At 41.3% G+C, this 12,262-nt stretch overlaps 1 protein-coding gene across 5 annotated transcripts in view; it reads right to left on the reverse strand.

Annotated features, from left to right (window-relative positions):
- The window catches only part of LOC129756294 (PDZ domain-containing protein 8), a 109,539-nt gene that overhangs the window by 2,515 nt on the left and 94,762 nt on the right, over positions 1-12,262 (reverse strand). For 4 of the 5 annotated variants that reach the window (XM_055753120.1, XM_055753121.1, XM_055753119.1 and 1 more), the window contains 4 exons: positions 10,064-11,068; positions 9,052-10,003; positions 8,912-8,993; positions 368-517 (listed from right to left, as the gene is read on the reverse strand). In XM_055753120.1, coding sequence (XP_055609095.1) covers positions 368-517; positions 8,912-8,993; positions 9,052-10,003; positions 10,064-11,068 — 2,189 coding nt within the window. Of the gene's footprint in view, positions 1-219; positions 518-8,911; positions 8,994-9,051; positions 10,004-10,063; positions 11,069-12,262 lie in introns of all 5 variants that reach the window. The other variant, XR_008739436.1, reaches the window with a different exon arrangement.

A 12,262-nucleotide genomic window follows, 5' to 3' on the forward strand; every position in this document is an offset into this window, starting at 1 on the left:
ATCGAACGTGCAACGGCAACAATTTAGGCGTCCTTGTACGTGGGAGTGAGCCATCTATTGGGGCTGCTTGGTTTGCTACTGCTACTGCCACTACTGACGCTAGCCGAGCGTTGGAAGAGACCGAGTGCTCGCTTCCGGCAGGACGTAAGTCGCCGGGAGCGGAATGGGCTCTTCCGGCCGCTGCTGCCGGGACTACTAGCGCTACAGGATTTGCCAAACCGTTCCGTGTCTTGTTCTGCTTCGTCCGCCTCCCCCAGCGTATCCTCCAGCGATAGAAACCCGTCCCCAAGCGCGCGAGATGGTGGTTCTAGCAGGGATCCTAGCGAGAGCTGGCGAAGCAAGTGCTATTCTCATTGACCGAGGTTACCCTGAACGTGCTGCAGACCGGAGCACAGATGCAGCATGATGATGCTGAGCGCTTGAACACGCTCCTCCGATTGGCCAGCCAGGAAGGCGGAACGGGTTGCGTCCGAGGAACTGCTAGGGGTTCCATTGGTTTTCGGCTTGCCATCATCACCTTGGTTAGAGAGGGAATAAGAAAGATTAAATTTTTTTCTAGCGAAAGGTTCTAAATACTATCGAGTCTTAATCAGATATTTGCTTATAGATGATTTCAATTAGCGTATTAAGGTTATTTGGATTGGCCAGTAGACTGAGTCGATTTGAGGTCATTTTTGAATTTCTCAAACCCTGGGGTCTTAAAAGTTTCGTCTTGGTCCAAAACTCATCCATGATTTTTTGTAGAATTTTTAAGTAACGTTTACATGAGTAAATTTGAACTTTCAGATTTGTATGGGAAAATTCAATATTTTGTACTGAAAAATCAACATCGTTTTTCTTTTCTTCTGTGGAACCGATCCAGCGAACAGTTTTTGTGCCAATTTATAAAATTCCTAAAGAAAATTTTCCGCTGAACAACTTTGTCGAAGACCGTAACCCCGTATCTTATTCGGCAAAAAAGTTATTAGGTGTTGAATGAGGATATGTCTTTTGGCTTTGATAAACAATAAATTCAATTGACATCCCTGCTGGGCGCCTAGCGAGGTATTGTATGACTACTTTTCTTGCAATACTTTGCGAGGCTCCAGCAGTGATGTCAATTGAATTTGTTGTTTATCAATGCGAAAAGACATACCTTTGTTAAACAGCTAATAACTTTTTTGCCTAATAAGATACGATGTTACGGCCTTCGACAAAGTTGTTCAGCGGAGAATTTCCTTAAAGAATTTTATAAATTGGCACAAAAACTGTCCGCTGTCTCGGTTCCACATAAGAAACAAAAACGATGTTGATTTTTAAGTACAAAATATTGAATTTTCCCATACAAAGTTAGAAGTTTAAATTTACTCATGTAAACGTTATTTAAAAATTCTACAAAAAATCATGGATGAGTTTTGGACCAAGACGAAGCTTTTAAGACCCCAGGGTTTGAGAAATTCAAAAATGACCCCAAATCGACTCAGTCTGTTGGCCAGGTAGTTATCAGATACCAGATCTGTCAACAAAGGTTGCCGAAAACACAGAAAAAATTGCGTTATCACAAAATTTTGAGCAAAATTTCGTCACAGATCACAGAACGTTTGAAATTTTTTACAATATTCATAGATTTTCTAAATGTTGTACAGATTTATTTTTATGTCACTTTCGACTTTTTATTTCTGTCTCTAATTTATGAAAATATGAAAAAAGCAGGCTTGCAATTTCTCTAACGAGAATCACCGACGTGCTCGGTTTTCGATTCTCGGCAGAGATTCTCTGAAACGCACCGCAGAGATTTTTAGCCGATCCTATGTAGAGAATATGTAAATCAACACGACAGAGCGTACACACACTACAGTGAAAAAATGTTTTCACCAGGGAGAGCGACAGCGACGGCAGCTGTCTTGACTGATTGCGTTTACCAACACATGTTGTCCTACAAAAAAATACTTGATTGTGCTCAGCAAATTTAAGTCGAATAAATAAATTTTTGTGAATAATAAACTACAGGGCTCTGGACAGTTGAACTGAACACCTAATTTAATGAAATAATTTAATACAAATGTAATAATGAATTGGTACGAATAAAGACATATTTAAAAAAAACTGGAGGACGACTAGCAGCGGAGATCTCATGCGACCATCGCTTGATGGAAGCAATAAGTACAATAAGAAGAAAATCTTTAGACTACTTTTGAATTATATAACTTTTATCAATGATTGTGATAATAATGTAGACTTGCAAGAATTGAATTTTTACCTAGATGTTGGATATGACTGAATAATGAATATGTATGTTACTGTTACTTAAACTTCTTATGGAGAATAAACTAATTTAAACCAAAAAAAAAATATATTATGCACACCTGAAGTGTTTATTTAACCGACGTTTCGGTGCTGATTGGCACCATCCTCAGGGTAACTGGGATTTTAAAAAGAATCGTTGTAATTTTATGATAGTGTAAAGTGTGAGTTATGTTATGGTCCTACTTACAATAATGTATCTGTTCTTTGTAATAATGCTTATGATTAGCCTATTGTCGCTTTGTTGGTCACTTGGTAGTTTGCACATGCTGTAAGGTCAAAATTTTTGGTATACATTATTTTAAATTTGAACTGTTCTAAAAACATTTTTCGATTTCTTACAGAGCTAATTTTGGTCTTGTTATCTATGGCGGTCACTGAGATACTGTGGGTTTATGGAAATGGTAGCAAGTTCATTCATGTCTTGAGTGTTCATTTTGAGAGATATTTTGGGAGAACTTTTTCTGTTTTTGTTTGTGTTGGTTTAGTCTGTCAAAGATCGCAGAATAGGCTGTGTTGAGATTATCTACGTCTGCTCGTTTGTTTACACTTTTTTCGGCTATGTAAATGTGACACATCTCTAGGAATTCTAGGTTTTTGTGTCTGAGTGTGCTGTCGATAATTCTAGTATTAGGCAGATCGAACTTGTGTTTGTAATCAATACAATGTTCGATCAGGGCTGATGTTTGCTTTAATTTTTCCTGAAGAGAGATTGTGTTTGGGTCTGTGTGAGCTATGGAGTCTATCTGGTTCATTAGCGTTTTGTGTCCGGAGAGCCTATCGCACAGTCTCTGACGTGTTAGGCCAATGTATTGGTGGTCACAGTTGATACAGGGTATGGAGTATATGAGTATGGATCTATCCTCTTTGAGGATGGGATCTTTCATTTTGCTGTACAGGTTTGCTATGGAATTAGTCTGTTTGCTTGCGATGACGATGGATGGATAGTCGAGTTTCAACATTTTTCCCAACTTTTCCGTTAAATTGGGAATAAATGGAATTGAGAAATACCTGGTTGGCTTGGGAATCGATGGTATGCTGTCTTCCGGATTATTTGGAGTGGACTTGGCTGGATTTGTTGGTGATTGCTCTGGATTATTGGATGGATCGTTCTGGAGAAGTGAAGTGGTTATGAGTTGGTATGCTAGGATTTCTTCGATCATGTTTGCTGTGTTTTGGTCGGTGGATGGTGGCTCGGTGATGCGATTTGGCTGGCTGGAGTTTAATCGGTCGATTTGGAGGATATGCTGTTTCGTTGTGCTTTGGCTTGGGTGATTTTCTTGCACGGTTGGTGGGGCTGCAGGTGATGGATCGGTTGGTGGTTCGGCTGGTGGCGGTTCTGCAGGAGGTGGATTGGCGGATAGTGGATCGATGGCACTTGTTTCCATGATGTTTAGAACAGTATGAGTAGGTGGCTCGGTGGGTGGTACGATGGGTTGAACATCAGTTTGGGGAGGTGTAGTGATATTTTTCTGTTGTTGTAGGTTGATGAAGCGGTTTATGAGGGTCTTGGGATAGTTATTCATCTGTAGGATTTCATGAATAACTTGGATCGGGTTCTGTTCTGTTGGATTTCGTGACATGAAGGTGACTCGGTGGATGATGTTGTTAATTTTTGGTTAGGTTTTCTGGTAACTATCATGTCGAGGTATGGTGGCCGGTTGTTTTCCTCGGTTTCCATGGTGAATTGTAATCTGGGTTCTTGAGCGTTGAAATATTCTAGGACTTGTTCTTTAGAATCTTTGGGTATGGCTAGGAAAAGATCGTCAACATATTTCTTCAGGAAAGGTATTTTGAAAGGTAGTTGTGCTAATGCTCGGTCGATTATCCCTTCCAGGCATATCTCAGCTAGAATCGGACTCAGGCTACTCCCCATGGCGGTCCCAAAAGTTTGGATATAGGTTTGATTTTTATATTGAAAATAGCTTGAGCTCATGCAAAATTCGATCATCTCGAGGAACAAATCTAGGTTTATGTTGGTATCAATTTCGTTCCATCGTTCGATTATGGTTTTGGTAACCAGATGTCTGGGAACATTAGTGAAGAGTGAGACCACATCCAATGAGACGATTATGTACCCTTCTGGTAGAGTCACTGAGTTGACTTCTTCGCAGAAAACGAATGAACTCGAGGTGTTGTACTTTCCTTTGCAGGAAAGGAGTATGTTGGCTAGGAATTTTGATAGCCGATGGGTGGGTGCAGTTACGTTGGGTATGACGGGTCTCAAAGGTAGGTCTTGCTTATGAGCTTTGGGTTGTCCATAGATTCTGTCACAAACTGAATCAGAGGTTTGCAGAGACTTTTTTGTCTTTTTATCGATGAGGTTTAATTTGTGAAGGCGTTTGACAAAGTCGTTGCTTTTATTTTTGAGGCGATTTGTAGGATCTTTCTTAAGTTTTTCATATGTGGTAGCATCACTGACAAGCTCTGACATCTTCTTTTCATAGTCTTTGGTATACATAATGACAGTTTTGTTACCTTTGTCTGAGCATAGCACACATAGTTCTGGATGAGATTTAAGAAAGGCAGAACTTTTCTGTCGGGCATTCTGATAGAATTTGGTAACTGAGTCTTCATTTTTTGTGTGTTGAAAGGAATGGATGAAATTTTGAATGATGTTTGTTGCTTTGCATCTGTTGGAATCCTGAATTTTGTTGTTTGGCTCTGTTTGAAGGATGGTTTCTAGGTCTGCCATGAGATGGAAAAAAGGAATTTGGGTGATATTGGTGGGTGGGAGCGAGAACTTTGGACCCAAACTGAGCAGTGTTATCATTTCGTCTGGTATTTTTGCCGTCGTTGCGTTCAAAATAGCTTTATCGTTCTTTTTCACCTCACATGTGCGGGTATGAGTCCGATCGATGATCTTTCGTAGCTTATTCGATGTTATTTTGTTGCGCTTACGTAAACGGTTTTTGAATGCTTTTTCTTGCGTATTCAAAAACGTTTGGATTGTCTGTTAGTTGGCAACTGGTTTAAGGTTGTCTCGTAACATTCGTAGCTTTTCGTTGTGCTCCCTTATTTTTAAAAATGTTTGTTTTATTTCTATATTCAGAATTAATTTTTTTGGAGTTGTTTATGGTTAACATAACTCACACTTTACACTATCATAAAATTACAACAATTCTTTTTAAAATCCCAGTTACCCTGAGGATGGTGCCAATCAGCACCGAAACGTCGGTTAAATAAACACTTCATGTTCGGATAAACTAGACTGGTTGGCTATTTATTAAATAAACAAATTGCAGTCGATTCTTATTAAGATCATTATGCTAACCATCGTGTTTTTTTTTGTCTTTGCATTTTCGTGGCATGAACCAGTCCGTCCTGTAAATGAAAATTTAATTTTTCTACTAAAGCATTGTTGATCTTAAATCTGGACGCATTAAAACAAATTTCTCTCAGAGCTACGAAAGCGAAATTGTACTCAAAATGTAGTTCTTATATTGCACTTTAAAAGAAAAATAACAAAACAAAATTCCGAACGTTTTGGCGAATAGTTACCACACCCAAAATTCATAAGAAGGTCAAAGACGAGCTTTTAAAGGCTATGGCTCTTTTTTACAGAGGCTAACAAAGCAGTCCTAGATATTGTAAGAGCGCTAAACTGCAACTAGTAGAGGAACAGAGGCAGAGAAACCTTCTAAGGCGAATGTCAAATGCCCGAAACGGATCGATGCCTTCGTCCAAACGGTGAGGAATGAGCTCATTACTCTGAGAAGCTCAAAGAGTGTAAAGAGGAAACGAGGGTCACCAGGTGATCCAAGACCTGGCACCCTAAAGAAGAGGGCCCCAGACCCGATGGTTCGACAGGACACTGGCCAATTGAAAGGCAAGGACGACAGACCAATGAGAGAGCGCCCTGCGAATGACAGACAGTGACGCGTAAAAACCGTAAAGAGAGCTACGAAAACAAACCCCAAGCCAAAGAAGCAGCGAAGCCGCATAGAGGAAAAGCTATCGTAGTTGAGGCGCCAGAGCGCACGTACGCGGACGTGCTTCTAGGTGAAAACGTGAAGAGGATCCGTCATACTCGTTCCGGTGTAATGATCCTCGAGTTGAAACGAAGTTAAGCAACAAAGAGTGCATCCTTCAAGGTGCTAGCGGAGGAAATTCTAAGCGAGCAGGTGGGGGTGCGTGCCAGTTTGGTCTGTTTGTGAAACAACCATCTCCCAGCAACCAGAGGTATGCTTTCGATGCATGGAGTACGGCCGATAGAGGAACATTGCAGTAAAGGCCGCGATTATGGAATTTCCCAAAATTTTTCGATCGTCACTGCAAATTTGTATTGAGAAAAGGATGTTTCCAGATGTTTGTAAACGGCAGAAGCTGGTTCTGCTGCCCAAACCAGGAAAGCCATTGGGGAACCCATCGGCATACAGGCCAATATGCCTGCTGGATACGGTTGGAAATATTCTGGAAAAGGTTATCTTGAATCGTATCCAGCAGTACACAGAGGGTGAAGGCGATGCACAGTCGACGCTATTCGAACTGTCATCGAAACGGCTGATAAAGCCAGACTCAAGAAGAGAAGAAGGGATCGTTTTTGTGCGGTAGTAAGGTTGGACGTGTGCAACGCCTTCAATAGTGCAAGCTGGGCAGCGATTGTTTCTGGGTATGAGGAAAATGAGGATACCGAGATATCTCTGCAAATAATATTCATATTCATATATCTCTGCAAATTAGTGGAAAGCTATTTCCAGAACCGCAAGCTACAATACATAACGAGCGAAGGATTTCAGGAAATGGATTTTACAGCTGAAGTACCATAGGGGTCAATACTGGGCCCAGTTCTGTGGAAAATTACGTACGATGAGGTGCTGACATTGAGCCTGCCAGAGGGAGTAAAGTTGGTTGGTGTCGCGGACGACGTCGTGCTACTAGCGAAGGGTTACTCAACAGAAATCGTTCAGCTAAGAGCTTCAGAAGCTGTAGAAGCGGTAGAGAGCTGGATGCAATCCAAGAATTTGCAGTGGGCTCACCACAAAACCGAGATGGTTCTGATATCAAACCTGATTTCACAGCAAACAGGCAGGATTACAGTTGGATCAAGCACTATCGAATCAAAGCTCGGGCTTAAATATTTGGGATTGACGACCGGCTCAGCTTTAAAAACCACGTTGAGTATGTGTGCAAGAAGGCGGCAACAGCAACGGCCGTAATCACGAGGATAATGGCGAAAAACTCGGGGATCCGAAGTAGTCAGTGCAGAATAATTTCGAGTATAGTTTCGTCAATCCTTCGATATGGAATGGTGGCATGGAAATCTGGTCTTAATATCCAGTGTAACCGGCAGAAGCTGAACAGCATACAAAGCCGAATGAATTTGAGGGCTATCAGTGCATACCGCACCGTTTCGTCGGAGGTTGCATGCGTTTTAGCGGGAGTCATGCCCATCTCGGTTTTGTTGGTGGAGGACTCCTATTGCTAAGAAAATAAAGGCACGTAAAACGTGAGAACACGAGCCAGAGATAGCTCCACGGCCAACTGGCAGCAGCTATGTACAGCTCAGAAAGAGGATGGTACCATCGTTTGATCCCAACAAGGAGTGGATGGAGAGAAAGCATGGCGAGTGGATTTCTACACGGAGCAATTCCAGACAGGTCAACGATGCTTCATGAAGTATCTCCACAGGTTCGGACATGTGGCCTCGCCGATTTCCCTAACATGCGGAGACGTAGACGAGACACCCGAACACGTGGTATTCTATTGTACAAAATTTGAAGAGGAACGTGCCAAGTCTGGATGGGGGGAAATCGAAAACCGGAAGCCGCTGAGACGACAAAGAGAGTTGCCGGTAGTTTCAAGGGAAACCCTAACCCCGAGAGATGCCGCAAAAAACTTGGTGTATCGTCTACAACCGTGCATCGAGCCAAAAAACGAGCCGGACTATCGACTTACAAGAAGGTAGTGACTCCAAATCGCGATGATAAACAAAATACGACGGCCAAAGCGCGATCCCGGAGACTGTACACAAAGATGCTGACGAAGTTTAACTGCGTGGTAATGGACGACGAAACCTACGTCAAAGCCGACTACAAGCAGCTTCCGAGACAACACATGAAACTGTCAAAGTTCGCGAAGTAATATCTGGTTTGGCAAGCCATCTGTACCTTTGGCTTGAATAGCAGAATTTTCATAGCTTCCGGGACTTTCAACCAAGAAAATTACGTGAAAGAGTGTATGAATAAACGTCTGCTACCTTTCCTGAAGAAACACGGTTGTTCCGTACTGTTTTGGCTGGATTTGGCATCTTGCCATTACGGTAAAAGGCCATGAAGTGGTACGCCGCTAACAACGTGCCGGTGATTCCCAAGGATAAGAACCCTCCCAACACGCCAGAGCTCCGCCCAATTGAGAAATACTGGGCTATTGTCAAGCGGAACCTAAAGAAGACCAAAAAAAAAACTACTAAGGACGAGCAGCAGTTCAAGGCAAACTGGCTTTCTGCGGCGAAGAAGGTGGACAAGGTGGCTGTACAAAATCTGATGGCAGGGGTTAAGCGAAAGGCCCGGCAATTCGGGTTTGGAAAAGCGGAAGCCTAACTGAATATTTTTACTGAATTTTATACTAATTAAACTTGAAAAAGAAATTGATGGAAAAGTAAATTGTGATCTCGCGCATTACATACCTTTTATTGAGCTCTCTTTCGCCGTGCTAAGGGATGATTGGTTCAACGTTTCGCAATCCAGAGCTATGTGGAGCTTAGAGAGCTAAAATGGCAAACATTAGTTAAGGAAAAAAAAACGCCTGATATCATAAAACACTCACCAATTTGTTGATCTTTTCAGTCCGCACATCGGGTTCACATTCGGCGTACAGGATTTTGCTTGAGCTTTTTGCCAGAGCCATCAGCGTATCGGACGAACCATACTCAACGATGGGGGCGGTCAGGTCGATGATCTGGTCTATATGTAATTCCTTCACATCTTCGGGAAGATTTTCGAGCTTTTGAGTGACAGACGTGAACGGATTTGTGCTCACGTTGGCCAACGATTGTTTCCGTGGGGTATGTTGAGGTGTGGGCGGTAAACTCTTGCTGCTCTGATTGTTCGACGATACCATCGGAATCGAAAGGTTACTGGCTGAATTGACGCGTTTTAAACCCTGAGCCAGCAGATCGCTGAAACTCTGGCGATGTGAGTCTAGTCGAGATTTTGCTTGCTGCTGTTGTTGTTGCTGTAACTGATGCTCCTCCGCTATGTCAACAAAGTCTTCAATTTCAATCGTTGGAGACTCGACCTCCGTTACCCGGAACTCCGGCTGCATTGACGAAGTCGAGGATGTAGACTGAATCGAATCTCCCACGTTACAAATGGTAGAACTCTGACACTTGTTGATGCACTTTTTGTGGCAGCACATCGCGCAATCTCTACACTGGACAGCATCTTTGAGCCAGATTTTTTTCCCACAGTAATCGCACTGAGTCGTTCGGTGGAAATGTGTACGAATGAAGTCATGCGGTTGAGGCATCGGTACCTGTGACGATATTTGTGAAACAGATTTTGATTCCGCTGAACTTTCGCTTTTGTCCAGTTCATCCAGCTTGTCTACCGATCCTTTGCTAATACTAATCAGTTTAAGCTTTTTTACGCTTTCCGAACTACTCTTGGCCGAAAGGGATCCGTTGATAAGGGAACCGTTCCACACGAACGAAAGCAGAATATCACCATAGCAGTAGTTCTGATCGAATCCCGACTGCATCGACAATGGGTGATTGGAGCTAAAAAAAAGTCCCATGAATAAAATAAATTAAAGCATAGTTTTTAGTAAGAATACTCACACATCGATAGCTTCCGGGGGTAACAGGGGATACTTCTTAAGGTAATGGCCCAAATGGGATTCGTTGCACTCCATCATTACATTCTGAATGGGAATGTTCAGATAGCCCAGCAGCCGGTGATCTTCGCTGCTTTTCCCAAATACGTTCACATTAAGATATGTGAAGTTCTCCAACAGCTGGAAGTTACACAGATCCTCCATTCGAATGAAAGAGTTGAATTCACAATCCACCGACGAGTGCTGCGGATAGGTCGAGTCGGTCAGACTTTTCCTAGAGCTACTTCCTTCAATGGACGACCCTTTGGATGTCGAAGGTTCTTCTTTCCGTACATCTTTCGATGAATCCAACCTTTTAACCGGTGTAGTTCCAGGAGTATTAGAGTGGCTGGACTCACCTCCACTATCCCGGGAACTTCTTCTGGACAACCGAGTTTTTTCTCTTGCTATCGTTGAACCAATTTGAACATTTTCAGCACTTTTCGTGAACGATATATTCAAGTTGGGGTCGATTTCTTCATATTCTTCAAGATCTTCTAGCAGTCCATCGTTCCGTATCACTCCCGGAATGATTCGCTCGATTCGCAGTATGAACATGGGTCTGTTCAGAGCTTTTATTATTTTCGCAACCTGATTGATGGTTGTCACTTTTTTGCCTTGAATCGAAAGCAATACGTCGCCTCTCTTAAGCTCTGCCTTAGAAGCTGGCGTATTCGGTATGACCGCTTCAATCAAAATGAGCTGATCGGTCTGTTTGAAAACGATTCCGATTTGTTGATTTTTGGCTTTGTGAATTTCCAGATCCAGCGATACGATCAGGTTGGCGTCATCCTGTTGCCTTGCCAGGACCCAAGGCATATGAGCCAACGTTAGGGTGCAGTATACGTGGGACAAACGATTCGGTGAATTCAGCCGTGTGATTTCCTCCACGATCACCTCCAGCGTACCGTTGGGCGTTATTTCATTGAGATCATAGTCCTCTTCCACACGGTGGAAGAACGGTTTGTATCTGGAAATCAATTGAATGAATAAGTTTTTCTCAATTCAGCACGGGAAAGTCTGCAACACAAGTCATTCTAGTAAACGGAATGATGCAACAATTGTAATAAAGGGAAATATTTTTATAAATAACTGCACATATGTTAGGACTCTTAATTCAAAACGCCTAAAGTTTTTTCCATGTTGTAGACATCAGCATGAGCAATTGAAGTTTAAATTCCACTTCAACTAATTGCGGTTGTATCACAAAACTGCATGAATTTATGAATTCAACTAAACTAATTATTACTAAAAAATTTTGATTTATTAAAATCATAAGTCTCAATTTTATTAAGTGCTTTTTGTTTTTCTAAGTAGGGGAGAACTGGGATACCTGATCCACTTTTCTTATTTTCATCATATGAAAATTTAGCAGCTCGCCGACTTAGAAGTTAGAACGATACATGAACTCGTAGATGAGCTAGAAGCATTTTTGTGAGATAAAAAAAACCGTGATACTTTGCGTGAGACTAAAAATAACGGTGATATTTGCATACTTCAATGCGCAATTTTAAAGATTTTAGATAAATACAGTGTTTTAGTCCTTTTTAAAAAATAATTACTTGATTAACATAAGTTGTTGGACAGATATTAGTAATTTCATGATATCGAATGATCACGATCCATTCAGAAGAAAAATACATTTGTTTGGACTCTAGAGATCAATTATACCCATAAAATATGGCATTATAAAGTATGTACTTTAATCTAAATATTGAAATCTTGGAATACATACTTTTATTATAATTTTTTCATATGAAAAACTTTTTATAGTGATGGAAAAAGATCTTCAAACCAAGTTTTGTTAAACTTTTCCAACAAAGTAAAATAACTCGAAAAATAATCTTTTAAAAATTTGTTGTAATAACAGCACAGTTGATTTGTTCTGCTCGGCACATTTGGCAGCATTTGGTATTTGTAAGACATTCCTGTTTAAAGGTATAGCGAAGGAATCAAGTATCCCCAGGGATCAAGTATTCTCATTCTCCGCTACTCGACATCACATTTGGAAAGGTTTTAATAAACTACACAAGGCCACGAAATTAACATTTTCCAAAGTGAAATGAATTTTTACTAATAATTTCATATTTTTTTTTTTTTTAATAATTTGAACTAATTTGAGTGCCCTGAATCCAAATGTGCAATTTTTTTGATCAGCTTTTGT

Source organism: Uranotaenia lowii, chromosome 3, assembly GCF_029784155.1.
Source record: "Uranotaenia lowii strain MFRU-FL chromosome 3, ASM2978415v1, whole genome shotgun sequence".
NCBI classification, from domain to species: Eukaryota; Metazoa; Arthropoda; class Insecta; order Diptera; family Culicidae; genus Uranotaenia; species Uranotaenia lowii.